The sequence below is a fragment of the Rattus norvegicus genome, chromosome 20 (genome assembly GCF_036323735.1).
Source record: "Rattus norvegicus strain BN/NHsdMcwi chromosome 20, GRCr8, whole genome shotgun sequence".
Lineage (NCBI taxonomy): Eukaryota > Metazoa > Chordata > Mammalia > Rodentia > Muridae > Rattus > Rattus norvegicus.
Window position 1 is genome coordinate 13,060,158 of NC_086038.1, and position 17,875 is coordinate 13,078,032.

Below are 17,875 nucleotides of genomic sequence, written 5' to 3' on the forward strand. Positions count from 1 at the left end.
TGGTGTGCAGACATAGCAACATGAGTGGAGCTCACAAGTGTCAGAAGAAAGCCAGCTCCTAAGAACTGTTCTCCGACCTCCACTGGTTCACTCTGCATGTGTGCCTACACACACACACACACACACACACACACACACACACAAACACACACACCCGCACACACACAGTTACACACGCACACAGACACACACAGGCATATGCACACTCACACACAGACACACACAGACACACACATTCACACAGACACACATTCACACAGACACACACAGATACACACACACACAGACATATGCACACTCACAGAGACACACAGACACACACACAAACATGCACACACAGACACACACAGATACACACACAGACACGCATATCAGACACACACATAGACACACACAGATACACACACACACAGACACACACATCAGACACACATATAGACACACACAGATACACACACACAGACACACACAGATACACACACACAGACACACACATACATGTGCACATGCACATGCACACACACACAGACACACAGACATATGCACATACAGACACACACAGATACACACACAGATGCACACATACACATGTGCACACACACATGAACACACATACACACCCATACACATGCACACACAGACACACACAGGTGCATACACACACACAGACACACAAACATATGCACACTCACACAGAGACACACACAGATACACACACAGACACATGCACACACAGACACATACACAGACACACACATACACAGGCACACATGTACACACGTGCACACACATACACACACACACACATTTACATTACTGTGGTGGTTTGAATAAGAATGGCCCCCACAGGCTTGTATATTGAATGCTTAGTCACCAGGGAATGGAACTGTTTGACAGAATTAGAAGGATTAGGAGGCGTGGCCTTGTGAGAGGAAGTGTGTCACTGAGGGGTGGGATTTGAGGTTTGAAATGTCAATACCAGGCTCAGGCACTCTTGTTCTCTTACTCTGTTCTTTCTCCCTGTCTGTCTGTCCGTCTGTCTGTCTGTCTGTCTGTCTGTCTGTCTCTTCCTCCTCCTCCCACACTCTGCCTGTGGATCAGGATATAGTGCTCAGCGACTGCTCCAGCACCATACTTGTTGCCATGGTCCCTGCCCTGATGACAATGGACCAACCGTCTGAAACTGTAAGCCAGCCTCCAGTTAAATGTTTCCGTTTATAGAGCTGCTGTGGTCATGGTGTCTCTTCACAAAAAATAGGACAATGACTAAGACACACCCACCCCCTGACACACTCACATACATACACACTTACACACACAAACACACTCACACACTAATATTCTCACACAATTGCTCTCATACACACACATACACAGCAAACAGGGTAGAGAAGGAGAGAACCTTCAGAGAATAAATTGAGACACAGGAGATGTAGGAAGGAGGTAAAAAAATAAATCACAGGACACAGAGCTCTGTAAGGACAGGGGTGAGAATGGGGAAGAGCCAACACTGAAGAGAAAGAGCTGAGGCCAGGCACAGTGGCGCACAACTTTAATTCCGGCACCCGGGAGGCTGAGGCAGGCAGAACTCGGGAGTTCCAGGTTAATCTGGTCTCCAGATTGATTTTTAAAAAGAACAAAAGAAGGGGCTGGGGATTTAGCTCAGTGGTAGAGCGCTTGCCTAGGAAGCGCAAGGCCCTGGGTTCGGTCCCCAGCTCCGAAAAAAAGAACCAAAAAAAAAAAAAAAACAAAAGAAGACAGGCAGTGGTGGTACATGCCTTTAATCTCTGCGTTCTGGGACACTGAGGCAGGTGGATCTCTGGGAGTCTGAGTTCTAGGACAGAGAAACCTGTCTTCTTAGAACACCATCCTCCAGCTGGGCATGGGGACCCAAGTCTTTAATCCTTGGGAGGCAGAATCTGGAGGAGAATGGCAAATTCAAGGTTGTCTGGTCTGTCTAGTGACTTCTAGGCCAACAGGGATACAGAAATAACGGAAAATACACATCATACATACATACATACATACATACACACACACACACATACATACATATGCATACTGTGCTTGGTTAGGTCTTGACTTCAGGTCTGGCTAAAGTAATAATGCAAATTGATCCTGAGACATCTGGGACTAGTAGACAGGAATGCTCGCCAAGATGGCCTAGTGTGCCAGGGGAGGTCCCCCGTGTTTGAGAGGTTTAGTTCACAACTTGGCACTCTTGGGTAATGGTGGAATATTTACGATGTGTCTTAATTAGTGTTCTATTGATGTGATAAAGACAACATGACCAAGACAACTCTTATTTTTTTTTTTTAAAAAAAAGCATCTAATTGGGGGCTTGCTTATGGTTTTAAAGGGTTAGTCCATGATCGTCATGGCAGAGAGGAGACAGGGATAATGCTGGAACAGTAGATGAGCGCTTTTGCATTCTCATCCATAGGCAGCAGAGGGGAGGGAGGGGAAGGGGAGAAAAGGAGAGGGAAGGGAAAGAGAGGAGAGAGGGAGAGGGAAGGAGAGGGAGAGGGAGAGAGAAGAGAAGAAGAAGAAGAAGAAGAAGAAGAAGAAGAAGAAGAAGAAGAAGAAGAAGAAGAAGAAGAAAGAGAGAGAGAGAGAGAGAGAGAGAGAGAGAGAGAGAACATGCCCGCAAGAGAGCACAAGAGAGCACAGGAGGTCTGGCTCCGCCCACCCCTATTACCACATAAGGGCAGATCTCCTAGTCCTTCCCAAAAAGTTCCACCAATTGGCACTAAGCATTCAAATATATGAGCCTATGGAGGTCATTCTCATTGGAACCACCACAAGATAGGTAGCCTCATGGGAGGTCTTCTGGGAACTGGGGACATGCCTTGATGCTCCCTCCCTAGCTCTCCAGTTTTTACCTCAGCCATGAGGTGAACAACTTTGCTGTGGGCCGCTCCAAAACAAGACTAACAGAACGATGGGTAAAACCCCTGAAACAGTAGGACAAACAAATGTCTTTTTTATAGGTGATTTCTGAGGTATTTGTTATGATAATGGGAATCTGAGTAACAATACGCATAAAAGATCTCAGCAGTGGGCTAGAAAGATGGCTCTATAGGGCAGAACAGTAGTTGCTCTTGCAGGGGACCAAGGTTTGATTCCGAGTACCCATGTGGCAGTTTGACCTCTGAAGGCACCGGGAGTGCACGTGGCCGTATACACACATGCAGCAAAATACTCATACCCATAAAAATAAAATAACTAAATCTTTAAAAATGTGTAATCCCTCACTTAAAGGGATTCCTGCTGGTCATATTATGATAATATGAGCATTTAAAAGAGGAGGAGAAGAAGGAGGAGGAGGAGGAAGATGAAGGGAGGAGGAAAATGAGGAGGATGAGGGGAGGAAGAGGAGAAAAAGAAGAGGGAGGGAGGAAGAGGAGGGGAGGAAGAGGAAGAGGAGGAGGGGGAGGAGGGGGAGGAGGAAGAGGAAGGGAGGAAGAGGAAGAGGAGGAGGGGGAGGAGGGGGAGGAGGAAGAGGAAGGGAGGAGGAGGGGGAGGAGGAAGAGGAAGAGGAGGAGGGGGAGGAAAAAGAAGAGGAGGAGGGGAGAAGAAGGAGGGGGAGGAGGAAGAAAAAGTAGGGGAGGAGGGGAAGGAGGAAGAAGAGGAGGGGAGGAGGAGGCAGAGGAGGGGGAGGAGGAGGCAGAGGAGGCGGGATGAGGAAGAGGAAGAGAGGAGGAGGGGCTGGATAGGACTTAAGAGCACTTGCTGCTCTTCCAGGATACCATAATTCAGTCACCAGCACTCACATGGCTGCTCACCACCATCCATAACTCCAGTTCCAAAAGACCCAGTGCCCTCTTCTGACCTCCTAGGGCATCAGGCACACAAGTGGTGCACATACTTACATGCCTGTGAACTTCCAGTCGCATAAAGTATTTCTTTAAAGAAAAAACAAACAAACAACCCAAACAAACAAAGTATATATAGCACAATGAAACAGGGCAACCCTCCAGGAGTCAATAGTAACACTCAGGAGTGTAAGGGTCAAGGAAGGAGATCATGGTTAGAGAGCATCACTAATTAATAACGAAGAAATCATAAATTTGGGAATTCGCTTTTTTGTTGTGCCCCTCTCTTTGGTCACGTGGCACTCCACCCCCACCCCCACCCCACCCCCACCCCGCCCATTTGCAGAGTCTGCCAGCAAGAGGCCATTACCAGATGCCTAGATCCTGGACCAGTGCCCTGAGTCAAGATAAGCCTCTTCTTTATGACTTAGTCAGAAACAAATTGTAATTTGTCCTCGTGTGTTTCTTAAGCTGTATCTCAAATATAAATTCAACATGAATATCTTTAAAAAAATGAGTTGGGTTTTTGTTTGTTTGTTTGTTTGTTTTTGATACTGGGAATTGGCTTAGGGCCTTAACATACCGGGCAAGTGCTTTAGCCCTAAGCCACATTCCTAGCCATAAATAGCAATTGTAAGTCACCGAGAGTGGAAGGAAAAAGGAAATCAAGATAGACACAGAGATTAATACAAGGAGAAACAAATACACAATGTAATCACCAGCCAAGGGTGTCGCTCAGAGATACAGCCTCTGCCTACCTTGCTCAAGATCCTGAAACTTAACCGACAGAACTCGAAAAAGGAAATCAGAAAAGCCAAATGTTGCTGCGTTTAAGGGTCACTGGTTCAGTCCCAGCAAGGCAGATCAGGAACAAAGATTGATTACAGGCCCCTGTAAACACTCAAAAGATGCTTTACACAGGGTCTTGATACGGGGACCAGGCTGGTTTCAAACTCAGACTCTTTCCAAGTAAGGGGTTTGTAAGTATCCAGCACCATTCCTAGAAAGGTCTTTATATTTAAAACAGACAGACAGACAGACAAACAAAAAAGGTATGGTATGTTAACATACATGACAGTGTCAGTAAACCGGACAAGTTTCTTGAAAAGGAGTTACTAGCTTCTCGTAATTCATACAAAGGACTAGAAACTTGGGTTGGTGACACAGTTCAGTGGGGAATTGCTGCTAAACCTGGTGACTTAAGTGTCATTTCCAGAAACCACGTGATGAAAGAAAACTAACTGTCCCGTGACCCACATAAACCCCGCCCTCTCTCCCCTCCCCCCTCTCAATAAATAAATGTAAAACATTTAAAACATAGAGATTTGATACCTAGATAGAAATAGAAACCACAGTTTAAAGGTTTCACATCCAAGAACTCAAGCGCAGAGGGGTGTCACACTATAACAAATACTGAAATAGGCGACTTTTATAAAGAAAAGGTAGTCACACGGGCCAGTTGCGCCTCTGACTCTGGCTGTGGCAACACGTGGTAGTAGTGTTTGGTGGTACAGACTCTCCCAGAGCGTGAAGAAAGAAAGAAAGAAAGAAAGAAAGAAAGAAAGAAAGAAAGAAAGAAAGAAAGAAAGGAAGGAAGGAAGGAAGAAAGAAAGAAAGAAAGAAAGAAAGAAAGAAAGAAAGAAAGAAAGAAAGAAAGAAAATGGAGAAACAGGGGTTCCCCAGTCCTCTTCCAGGGCATGCATGCCCCAGTACTCACAAGGCCCCCACTCTGCCCACCCCTTAAAGGTCCACCACTTCCTAAATGGCGCCAAGTGGAGAGCTCACCCTTAATGCGGCCCCAAGAAGCCGTGTGAGATCCAAATTAGAGCAGAAGACTTAGCCAGTAAATTCTTCTCAAAATGTAAAGATGGGACAGCCCATTTTAAAATAACACAAAATAAACCTCTTTCTTCCAGAGAACAGGGGAGAGCGAGAGTGAGAGCGAGGGAGGGAGAGAGGGAGCCTTCGGTTTGGTCACTGCACATGCGTGAAAGGTTTTTTTTGGGGGGGGGAAGGAAAGGATTAAGTAAGTTTATTTTACAAACTGGCTGAAAAATAACTTCAAGAAAGTCAATAAAATTCAGTACGGTCTCATCCTCCCTGACGAAGGTGGTGCCCGATTTGAAGGCGTGATGGCTATGTCCAAATAATGTAAAGGGATTATCTTGATTAGGTTAATTGAGGTGAGATGATCCACTTGTGGTTTGACGGGTTCCTGGAAGGGACCCTGGACTGTATGGAAAGGAGAGACTAAACCAAGCTCTTGCTTTCTTTGTCTTTTGTCTTTTCTTTTTTTTGGGGGGGGGGGGTGGGGAGGTGGTGGTGGGGGGAGGGTCTGATTTTTCGAGACAGGGTTTCTCTGTGTAGCCCTGGCTATCGTGAAACTTGTTCTGTAGACCAGGCTGGCCTCCAATTTAAGAGATCTGCCTCTGCCTCTCTGCCTCTGCCTCTGCCTCTGCCTCTGCCTCTGCCTCTCTGCCTCTCTGCCTCTCTGCCCCTGCCCCTCTGCCCCTGCCCCTGCCCCTGTCCCTGCCCCTACCGAGTGCAGTGATTAAAAGCGGGGACTACCACTGCCTGGATTGTTTATTGTGTCTTGATTGTGGTTGTGACCGCTGCTTCAAGCCCCTGTTGCCTTGCCTTCTGCGCCATGATGAACTGAATTTCGAACTGTGAGTCAGAAAAAAGTTGTCATCAGAGTATTTTAATACAGCGATGGGAAAAGAAAACACGGCTTCCCGGTTCTTTATGGGATCATCATGAATCTGATACCAAATACAATAAATGTGTGGCTCAGGGGATACACCACGTGCCGGGTGTGCACAATGGCTGTGGAGTGGGTCCACATGGGGAGACAAACCTAAACGGACGAGGCAATTGTAACAAAGGGAAGTTTCAGAGAACGCTGATCATCAGGACAAAAATTAGTCAGTCCAATTGTGATCGCCCATGATATAAAAAAATCATATCGAATCCTTATTAAGCGAAGTTCCTGCTAGGAATACAAAGGGTGACTTAAGACTGTATTTTAAAGGGAGAGAAATAACAAGGCAGAAAACCCATCTAATGCATGACGTAATAAAAATGGCGGAAAGAAAGTGGGGAATCCTCCATGCTGCTAGGCATGGTGGCTCACAACTGAGAGAGAGAGAGAGAGAGAGAGAGAGAGAGAGAGAGAGAGAGAGAGAGATATTTTCATAGGCCAGAAACTTCACATAAGCAGGGATCATACCTAACCATTCAGCAATTCAACTTAGTTACAGATCTGTTTATATTTCCTCCCACCAAGGCGGGGCTGTGTCCGTGTTGGTTACATTGTGTTTCTAGGCCACAACAGAGTATCCTTGTTCCTCATTTTACCGTGATGGAAATATAATCCGGAACCTCGTGTATGTTAGGCACGTTCTGTGCCGCTGAGCAGGTACCCGCCCCTCCTGTATTTAATATATGACAAACAAAAGTATTAAATGTTGCAGGTAGGATTTACTTAAACCCATGACTTACCCACATGTGTCCCCAACCCCACAACCACAGGCATAAGACAGGAGCCTGGGTCTCTAGTAACCCTTCTGTGGTAGGGCTAAATTCCTACTAGCTAGCTGCAAGAGGCTAGGCCGGGGTGGGGGTGGGGTGGGGGGTGGGGGTGGGGTGGGGGGGTGGGGGTGGGGTGGGGGGGTGGGTGTTGGGGATTTGGCTCAGTGGTAGAGCCCTTGCCTAGGAAGCGCAAGGTCCTGGGTTCGGTCCCCAGCCCCGGAAAAAAAAAGAAAAAAGAAAAAAAAAAAAAAGGCTAGGCGGGTGGGGTGGCTCAGTTTCTGATGCCTGGCTGTCCTTACTTGGGAAATGAGACCAGTTTGGGTTAGCAGGAGACTGAAACACTTCCTGCGTTCCTGTCCCCCAGGAACCAGCAGGCTGTTCTGATGTCACCACCACACCACAGCCTTGATCTGCTCACGCAACCATATGGGTTCACACAGGTATTTGCATCCGTGTGTGTGTGTGTGTGTGCGTGCGTGCGTGCGTGCGTGCGTGCGTGTGTGTGTGTGTGTGTGTGCGCGTGCGCGCACGCACGCGCACGTGTGTATCATCTCTAGGTGCAAAGAGCTTTTTCATCCTGAGCCCCAATGGTCAGGGAAGGCAGTCACTTCCTAGTGGCTGCCAGGAATCTGGAGAACAGGAAGGTCACAAACAAGTTTCAGGCTAAGAGGAAGAAAGAGGAGAAACTGAAGCCCAAGACCTGGAAGATGGGGTTAGGAGCCCCACCCTAATCTTCCCTTGGGTCCTGAGATGTTGGCCTGTGCCCAGATCAAGCCAGGCAAATGAGTCTACACAGAGCTACTGAAGGAGCAGGTCCAGTGTGTGAGGTGAACTCACCCGTGTGCTCTCAGCCATCCCATGAAGGAGGTTGCAGCTGAAAAGCCACTTCACAGAGAGGAAACTGAGGCCCGCAGGATGCCTGTGGCCCGCATAGCTCAGCCTATGTCACTGTTCTCCTCTGAACTAAGTCTGCAACCCTCAGACACCAGGTAGGCATGAAGCAGCAGGGCACGCTCAACCCTTGGGGTTCAACTGTCACCCCAACTTGTAGCTCAGTGTCAGTCCAGATGGTAGCCCTCCAGAAACCTACTCCTAGGAACCCCGAAGGAGCCTTACCTTCTGCCGTTTCAGTAAATAAAGCTGTGGCCATTAAGTACCTAGGGCTGGGCAGATTGGGCTCTGAGGGGAGAGGTGGGGGACCTTAGAAAAGCTGACCCTCCCACAGCCTTCTGACCCTGGCAAGAACAGCAGAACCAAAAGTAGGGGAGAATACCACTGAGACTTCCCAATGGCCAGGGGACACACAAGGGCACCTTCCCTAAGGCCTAACCTGGCCACGGTCACTGACCACTCTTTCAAGGTAAGTTGCCAGGTCCGGAGGCTCCCTCCCACTCCTGACTTCCTAAAACAAGAACAGGAAGCAGGGAGAGTTGTTTGACAAAGCGCTGTGGCTGAACCCACATCCGCTTGTCACCAGGGGAGAGCTTGAGAGTTTAGAGTGCAAGGGAGTGCAAGCTCCAAACACTAACCACAGCCTGACCCTCACAGACCTAGCAAGCTGTTCAGAGAGCTTCCTCACAGATAGTAGAACCCCTTTCTTCACTGGCCGTGGGGGGGGTTACTCATCTGGCTGGCTTTCTGTGGGGCCTGAGTGCACACACCTGCTCCACCTCACTTTCACCTTCGCGTTCTCGGAGAATTAAAAAGATGCTGCACCCCACCCGTCTCACGGACGGTCTTAACTCTTGTGTCCCTCGGGTAGCCTAGAAAGGACTGTCCCTACTGATCCGGGATGCTATTCCCATCGGCTTCCAAGTTAAATGTAGACCGTGACTCCTCCAGGAAGTCTGGGACTCAGAGGAGGAGTGGGTTAGCAGGGTTGAGGGCTACTGTGAGCAAGACAGGTGGAAGAGAGTAGGTAGATAGGTGGATAAGGGAGGAGGGGAGGAGGGAAGGACAGACAGGCGGATAGACAGAAGGATGGACAGTCGGAAGGAAGGGAGGAAGGAAGAAAGGTGAATTCAAAATCAGTACAAAAAAGCCTGCTAGCCTGTTATTTTGGGCCAAGACCACCACTCTCCCTGCTGTAGGGCCAGCCTTGGGTTTATAAAGCACTGGAATCCCAACAGTGGGCTACCAGGCTGATATTCTGGGAGGGAGACCCGGATGATGAAGGAAGGAGAGGCTTGCCCAGGTTTTAGGGGCCCAATGGGAGGCAGGGGACCAGAGTGACAACCTGTCTCAGGATGGTCCTGGGGCAGCATGGTGGGTAGTGGAGGCTTCCCATGGGCTGGGTTTCCCAGAAGAAGGTCAGGAAACACCCACTGTAGCTCCTCTCTCTGTTTCTCTCGGTCTGTCTCTCTCTATGTCTGTGTCTGTCTGTCTCTCTCTCTCTGTGTCTCTGTCTGTCTGTCTCTGTCTGTCTCTGTCTCTCTCTCTGTCTCTCTCTCTCTCTCTCCTTCCCCACCTCCACATCAGTCACTCCACTCACTGAGGCCAGACCCCGCCACAGAGAGAGGGAGGTCCTGCTGACAGTTATAGCATGCTTTCTTGTACTGGCCCTGGGAGGAATTGTGTATCTCAGGATGGACCAACACGTGGAACCCTGAACCCTGAAACCTGTCTCCCAGGTTCCTGAAAAAGTTCCAGTCTTGATCAGGTCAGGCAGGGACAAAGAAGCAGGTCTCATTTAGTCCACCCTTATACCCAGCATCCTATAGATAACCTTCAACAATACAGTCAAGCTATTTTTGCAATGCAGTCCTGGGTCCCCATCTTCCCCACAGACACACCCACACCGTTCTATACAAGGGCCTGGAGGCTGCCATAGGAAGCCAAACCACACACGGCCCTTACCTCACAGCAGGCTGTTTACCTCACAGCAGGCACAGCCGGGCTCCAGGCGCTGCCAGCTAGCAGCCAGCCACTGAACTCACACCCACCTCTCACTCACCGTCCAATATCTGAGCAGATCTTAGAATCAGCAGCTACGGCAGCACGAGTGAAGGCATCGGGACGGCAAGAGGCTTGGTGATGAGGAAGGACCACAGCCAGCACAATGATGGCCAGACCCAGACTCACACCCAGCAGGACCAGGCAGACTGTGGTCCTATGGCCCCATGCCATGGCTCAGTGGTCCAGGGAGAGAGGCAGCTGGACACACAGGGCAGTGGGCAGACAGAGGGACAAACTGACTGCCAGATGAAGGGTGAACTCAGGCGATTGGACAGATGGGAAAGATCGATGGGTCCAGCAAGAGACAGTTGCACAGATCAGACAACTGGATAGGAAGGATAACGGACAGGCTTACAGATAGGTAGCCAGGCAGGTTACGGAGGAGCAACCGGGAAGCTGGCCAGCCAGACTGTTGCTACCTCCTCCACTGCTTCCACGGAGGCAGATCTAGCCACAGGTCTGAACTTCCAGTTTTTAGCTCCCAAGGCTTGGCCCTGGAGGCAGGCCAGGCAACTACAGGGAGGTTTTTTTTTTTTTTTTTTTTTCTTGAGCAGCCAGCCGCCTCTGTTAACTCTTTCACCGCCAGTTGATCCCACAGCCTGTTCTGCTGCCCCAACGGTATCCAGACAGTCCTCCATCCCAGTGCCTTTGGGAATGTGATGTTTGCTGCACCCAGGGGAACTGGGGCACAGGACTCAGGGGAACTCTCGAACTGCTTTCCTGGCGCCCAACAGTTCAGGGTCCGGGTGTCTCCTGCAGAGTGAAGTTCCTTTCCACAGCCCCACCCTCCCAGATGGCTCTACTCAGGCAGCCTCTCGATCTAGACACCTACAAGGTACAGGGAGGGATGGGACTGACAGCCTGGCCCAGCCTCACCTATAAGTATGAGTGTGGGGTGGGAAGGGAGCGAGCAGACAGGCCAGATGTTTAGTGCCCTGACACCCAGTGCTGCTGAAACATCCCCTGAGACATGGTGATCCAAAACCACCTTAGATCTCTAAAGAGTGAGGCTGTCGGGTTCGAGAGGTGGCTCAGTGGTTAAGAGTGCTGACTGCTCTTCCAGAGGCCCTGAGTTCAAACCCCAGCAAACACATGGTGGCTCACAACCATCTGTAATGGGATCCGATGCCCTCTTCTGGTGTGTCTGAAGACAGCAGCTGTGTACTCATATATAATAAATAAATCTTAAAAAAAAAAAAAAAAGAGTGATGCTATCCTGCCTGGGTACCCTCACTTTTTCTGCAGCTCAGAGCTCCACTGGCTGACTTGCTGGATCGAGAAGTGTTCAAGGCTAGCCCTGTGCTAGTGCGCCTCCTCCTCTTGGGGGCCTGGCTTGGGTCCTGGCTTTCCATGAACAGGATGTTGAAGTGGGAGGCAGCCAGAGGAGTGAGGACTCACCGGTGTGGTCTCGTGATCAGACTTAACAGGGCAGAAGGGCCCTGATCTGGACTCTGGGTTTCAGTACCTTCCCAGCATCCCTTGTTCTCTTTCCACTGAGCATGGCCCTCTCCCATCTTTATACCCACACCCCCCACCCCACATTTTTTTTGCTGGAAAAATGAGGCCCAGAGACGGAATGCCTACACTGGCCACCTAGCCTGTTAAGTGTCACATTTAGAGTCCCCGGTCAGCCTGAGCCAGAGGCACTGTTTCCTGTAAGCCTGTTCCCACATCTTCCTAGAGGGAGAGGGTAGTGTCTGTGGGAGTCTTCCCCAACACTACCATGCCATTACTCCTCAGCCAGGAACCAAAGCACATTCCTGAGTAGGGGACTGATCGGCCACAGTCCCTAAGGCCAAAGCAGTCGTGTGTGTGTGTGTGTGTGTGTGTGTGTGTGTGTGTGTGTGTGTGTAAGCAGACACAAGGGTAGGTTATCTTCCCCTCCCCGTCCCTGGGGACATCCTGGTCAGGCGTAGACCAGAGCTCAGAGACTGCAGTTCTGCAGATTCTCAAGACTTGGTATCATACCGGACATGACTGGGAAGTCCAGTTCTGGTGACCCCAAAGACTCTGACCCATGAAGTAACATGGAAAGGACAGCAAAAAGGAAAAGTCCCCCAAGTCTCCTACCCTCCAAAGCAGCTCTGGGCTACACGCCGTGGGTCTGGGAGAGTGCAGTACACTTCAAGCACCCTGGGTCCCTGGAACTCTCTGGCCAGTCATGTGGTGCATGAAGCACTGACAATCATGCCTCAATATATTGACCTAGGGGATCCTGCCTTCTCCCCTACAAATATGGATTGAGGAGTGACTGGCACCCCTGCCCCCTTCAGCCCTGCCACCGTCTTCCCTAAGGAACCTCAGAGAGAGACCTTTAGAGTCCATGGAATACACCTATAGGAAAACCGTGTTTTCCATAGGCAGGTTGGAAGCACCAGGACTTTTAGCCTCCTGGGACCCCCCTCCAGCCACTGGGCCCCTTCCCTCAGGGCCCCCAACTTGTGCTCACTTCAAGGGCAATATTTAGCTCTTAGGCTGTGACTACCCCAGTGGCCTACTTCTACATGTCTCCAAGCGTCTCCTTACCTCATGGTCACAGCTGTGCATTCTCTAGACCCTGACACAGCAGGAAGGGCTGGTTTTATATCAACTTGATACAAACTAATGTCATCAGAGAGGGAGCCTCAATTGAAAAAATATCTCCATAAGAAACAGGTGTGGGTGGGGTTGGGGATTTGGCTCAGTGGTAGAGTGCTTGCTTAGCAAGCGCAAGGCCCTGGGTTCGGTCCCCAGCTCCGAAAAAAAAAAGAAAAAAAAAAAAAAAGAAAAAAAAAAAGAAAGAAACAGCTGTGGGCAAGCCTGCAGGACAGTTTTTAAATTGGTGATTGATGGGGGAGTGTCCTAGACTATTGTAGGTACTGTCATCCCTGGGCTGGAGGTCCTAGGTTCTATAAGAAAGCAGGCTGAGCAAGCCATGAGGAGCAAGCCAGTAAGCAGTACCCTTCCATGGCCCCTGCCTCAAACACTGTCTCCAGGTTCCTGCCCTGTTTGAGCTCCTTTCCTGACTTCCTTTGATGATGAACAGTGCTGTCTGTGGATGTGTAAACCAGCCAAACCCTTTCCTTTTCAAGTTGCTTTGGTCGTGGTGTTTTGTTGCAGCAGTAGAAACCCTGACTAGGACAAGGAAGGATGTTGTACCTAACGGTGCTCTTCTGGGCTCACCCATTTTGAGAGCTGTGTTCCCCTGGTGGATCTGTTGGTTTCCTATAGCTGGCAGATGTGCTAGTGTTTTTTTTTTTTTTTTAGAACTGGGCTTCTTGCTTGGATTTCACTCTGGGTTTTTGCTTGGAAAGTGACCTCGAGTAAGGTCCTGGCAAGTTGCTTTGTTTCTGTCTCTTATTTGACTCTCCTTCCCTAAGTGCTGGCCAATGAGAGCCTACATCCACCCTTGGAAGCATTCTCTCCCGCACCTTCGGGACGCATCCACAGGGTTGCTTTGTCCCATTTCATGGCAGGGTTGGTGCGCCCTCTAGTGGCTGATGTTACAAGTGTTACTGCTTAGGACAATTTAAGCGTTCCGTTTACCCCTTCCCCCTAACTCAGGCACAGTGGGATCCTCCCACTTAAAGGTTGATGTTAGCTTCATTGACTGAGTGGGAAGTCTTAGGATCCTGCCTCGTCATTCTCCAAGCCAGATGGCTCCATTTCATACACAAGACACTAAAGCCCATCACGTGGAAAGTCCAGCCTGCAAAGGCTTCCCGCAACTTGGCGGCGGCCTCTGTTTATTATCCTGCTCTCTCCCACCCAGGGGCAGCATGTTCTCCAGAGTCCCACTCTCGTCTCTTGGCTGCAGGTCAGTCTTGCCCCTTCCGGGCACTCAGTAGCCAGCGGGCTCCCCGCCTTTTCTGGAATCTGAGGCAGCTGCCCAACCACCTGACGTTCGAACGACGGCCTGAACCACAGCGATGAAGTCGGGTGTGACCTCTGTATGGTGGTGCCGAGTCTTCAGACCTGCAGTCACCACCTGGGGATGAGAGGCCAGGGCATGTCTCAGCAAAAGCCACAGATGTGGCTGGGAACCATTCCGGCATGTTCATGGGCCTCACAAACCCAGCCGGAACTACTTCCGGTCAAGCGAGCAGGAAGAATTAGAGGTGCCTGAGCTCAAGGTCTCTGGCTGTTTGGCTGACATTGAGCAAGGGCACAGGGTGATGTATACTGAGGGCCTGGGGACCATAGACCTTGGCCAGGGGACATTTGCCACTGTTTGTTCTGTAGTGACTCAGAAGACGACAGCCTCTGGGATGCTCTCTCATCCCACACCGTGATTCTGTTTCCTCAGTTCTTTTTTTTTTTTTTTTTTTTTTTTTTTTGGTTCTTTTATTCGGAGCTGGGGACTGAACCCAGGGCCTTGTGCTTTCTAGGCAAGCGCTCTACCAATGAGCTAAATCCCCAACCCCTTGTTTCCTCAGTTCTCGACCTACCTGATCAATATTTTTCTCTACTGTTGTGGTATTGGGCAAAAGCTGGTTGTGAAGACGGGGCTCCTCCACAGCTCTCTTCACATCATACCCGAACCACAGGCTGTTGATGATGGCCTGGAGGGGTAGGATAGCAAGGTGTTAGCATAGCCCGGAAGCAAGGGCAGGGAGAGGAGGAGGCAGGAAAGAGCAGGCAAAAGGCACCTACTAGGGGTTGGGGATTAGCTCAGTGGTAGAGCACTTGCCTAGCAAGCGCAAGGCCCTGGGTTCGGTCCCCAGCGCCGGGGGAAAAAAAAAAAAAGGCACCTACCAGTGCAACAGACGTGGTGATCTGGGTACCTCCCGAGGCTCCAACCACCATCCGAACCTTGCCGTCCTTATCCACGATGATTGAGGGGCACATGGATGAAAGCGGTTGCTTACCTAGGACCCCCAGGAAGAAACAGAGATGCTGTTCAGTTGCCCCGCTAGGGTGCCAGTCTCCTTTCCAAATCACGTCCTGCACCCCAGGATTCCCACCCTGCACCTGGCTTGATGAAGTTGGCTGGTGAGGGCGCTACCCCAAACTGGTTGGTGAAGTTGGGCGAGCTGAAGTCATCCATCTCGTCATTAAACAGGATGCCACTGACCCGAGAGAGGACCTTGGAGCCAAAGCTGAAGATAGGCCACCTCAGATAACGGTAGACAGCCCGGCCATTCCCCACCAACCCCAGCACAAGAGCATTCACTAGGAGCCCCAACAGGAAAGAGGGAGGCCCTTATAGAAAATGAAGATAGCCCCCAGCCCACAGCACAGGTCCCTGCTCTGCCCAGCAGCTGCACAGCCCCTTACTAGAGGTTGATGGTACTGGTGGCGGCCACAGCACTGCCATCCTCGGAAACCACGGACAGGTGAGCGGTACCCCCATCGTCTGGAAGGTAGAATTCAGGCTCATAGTAGGCGGTTGGGTGAGTGGTTTCATCAGTGATGCGGGCTCGAAGCTGAGTAGCGTAGAACTCAGAACTCATGTTGCGGATGACCTGCCGAGACCCAAGAGCTGGCCTGAGGCGGTTGGGAGGGTGGAGGGGGTAAGGGAATACAACAGGGCTATCCCAGCAGGTCTTAAGAGCCCCACCCGTGGATCTGGCGACTTACCTCTACACTAAACCAGGACTTCCCCAGGACCAGGGACAGCACCACCTACATCCCATCTGACAGCCGCTCTAACCTCTGGCTTGTGTCTGTCTATCCCTCAAGCGTCTAGACTCTTGCCATGTTCATACATGACTTGTGTAATTATTTATGGAACTTGTGACACGTGCTCAGAGCTGAGGAATCAGCAGGGAAGAGACACTTCGGGTAACGTGGAGGCAACAGGGAGGCAGGGACAGTCTGGAAAGGAGAGGCCAGACGACAGGAATGGAGGAGGAGAAGGAGAAGCAGGAAGCATTTTAGTGCAGATGGTGCCTAAAGAGCCCTGAATGAAACCTGAGAGGTAAGCGTGAAGGCTCTGGATAATGAATGGGATGAAGTGGGGCTGGAGAGATGGCTCAGCGGTTAAGAGCACTGACTGCTCTGCCAGAGGTCCTGAGTTCAATTCCCAGCAACCACATGGTGGCTCACAACCATCTGTAATAGGATCCGATGCCCTCTTCTGGTGTGTGTGAAGACAGCTACAGTGTACTCACATACATAAAATAAATAAATCTTTAAATGAATGGGATGAAGGAAGAGGATGCTGGGAACCATGCATTCAGGATGTGAGCTCTCACCGGTCTGTAAAGCTTGACTTTGGTTTTTTGCTATAAGCCACACAGGCTTGGGGTAAAGGAGTAAGCAGGATGAGCACTCCAGAATCATCTAGGTCAGAGGCCCAAGCATGTACAAAAGATCTGAGACAGGAGCTGGGTTGTGGAGTTGTTGGGCTTGGAGGTGGGATAACAAGACACCAGTTATCCATTGTCAAGTCTGCTTTCCTCAGTTTCCCCAGTTTGCTATGAGCTCCGCAAACCAGAGGTCAAGGTACACGGTCACGAGTGTACCCTGAAATCAGATTCAGTTCAGAAAGCACAAATGAAGTGGGGGGGTGGGCTGGGGTGGGGCCGGGGGAGAGGCTTCAGAGCTCACCCAGCACCCCTTTGGCAGGTCTCCTACCCACAGTGGGGTTAACTCCCCCACTTACCTGAGACACATCGACAAACTTTGGGTCACCGAGCATGGTCCTCTTGGCATAGGCAAACCGAAAGGCCTCCACGATACGGTGATACGTCAGCGCCTTCTGTTCTGGGGTTGCCACGCTCTTTGGAGAGAAGTTGTATCCTGTATCATGAGCACATGTTGGTAGGCAATCAGGGCTCGAGGGGTTAACACATCTCTGAGCCACATTTCCCACCCTCTTCTGAAATACGTAGTAACCAAAGGCAGTGGCCATGTGTGAAAGGTGTGGTTAAGACGAGGGCATGCCACCATGGATCAGAGAGGGGCGGTTTGAGGATCCCAAGGTCTGTGGGCTTCGGGAAGATCACAAGCCTTCTGCCCCGAACTCCCAGACCCTTCCTGAACATTCTTCTTCCTCTAGCTCCTAAGTATCACCCCCTACTCTTCTTACCCCTTGTGAGGAGCCCTGGCAGCCATGAGGCAGGGTGGACGATCTGCTAGGTCTGTGTCCCTGTTCCTCAGCAGGGCTAGAGAGAGACTTCTCACCTTTGAGGATGTTCAAGATGAGAATCAGCACGGGCCCGCTGAGTGGGGCGCTGGGCACGTACAGGGTGGAGTCCCCGAGGCCGATGCTCATCGGATGCTCGATCACTTCCGCACGATAGTTGTTAAGGTCCTCAACCGTCATAATGCCCCCTGCCGTGGGACAGCAGCTCAGTGGCTGTTGCGATGGTGTTGTACATGGTTGGGGACGGGGCTGTATCATGTGGGACTGGGCTTACCCTCGGGCACAGTAAGGGGTGAACCCAAGAATGAGGGCCAAGGGTACACTATGGGGTCGGGGCTGTTTAGGGAGTTTGGTCACCACTGAAGAGAAGGACCGGTTTGTACCATAGTGAGGAGATGGGCTATACCATCAGAAGGGCTCACGGGGCCATCAAACTGATAGCCCTGACCATCATGGGACCTAGGCACTAATGGTGCTTACCGCCTATGCCAAGCTCAAACAACAG

The 17,875-nt window shown here is 50.6% G+C and overlaps 2 protein-coding genes across 12 annotated transcripts in view; both read right to left on the reverse strand.

The window, feature by feature from the left end:
- Ggt5 (gamma-glutamyltransferase 5) overlaps nucleotides 1–10,803 on the reverse strand; it is a 28,267-nt gene extending 17,464 nt beyond the window's left edge. The window contains exon 1 of one of the 2 annotated variants that reach the window (NM_019235.2): nucleotides 10,300–10,735. In NM_019235.2, the coding sequence (NP_062108.2) occupies nucleotides 10,300–10,472 (173 nt within the window). In that variant the 5' untranslated portion in view covers nucleotides 10,473–10,735. Of the gene's footprint in view, nucleotides 1–10,299 lie in introns of both variants that reach the window. The other variant, XM_039098626.2, reaches the window with a different exon arrangement.
- A 3,180-nt stretch (nucleotides 10,804–13,983) lies between these two features.
- The window catches only part of Ggt1 (gamma-glutamyltransferase 1), a 29,411-nt gene continuing 25,519 nt past the window's right edge, over nucleotides 13,984–17,875 (reverse strand). For all 10 annotated transcript variants that reach the window (XM_039098385.2, XM_063278933.1, XM_039098383.2 and 7 more), the window contains 7 exons: nucleotides 17,409–17,558; nucleotides 16,888–17,024; nucleotides 15,558–15,745; nucleotides 15,252–15,379; nucleotides 15,036–15,148; nucleotides 14,729–14,842; nucleotides 13,984–14,268 (listed from right to left, as the gene is read on the reverse strand). In XM_039098385.2, the coding sequence (XP_038954313.1) occupies nucleotides 14,122–14,268; nucleotides 14,729–14,842; nucleotides 15,036–15,148; nucleotides 15,252–15,379; nucleotides 15,558–15,745; nucleotides 16,888–17,024; nucleotides 17,409–17,558 (977 nt within the window). In that variant the 3' untranslated portion in view covers nucleotides 13,984–14,121. The remainder of the gene's footprint in view (nucleotides 14,269–14,728; nucleotides 14,843–15,035; nucleotides 15,149–15,251; nucleotides 15,380–15,557; nucleotides 15,746–16,887; nucleotides 17,025–17,408; nucleotides 17,559–17,875) is intronic.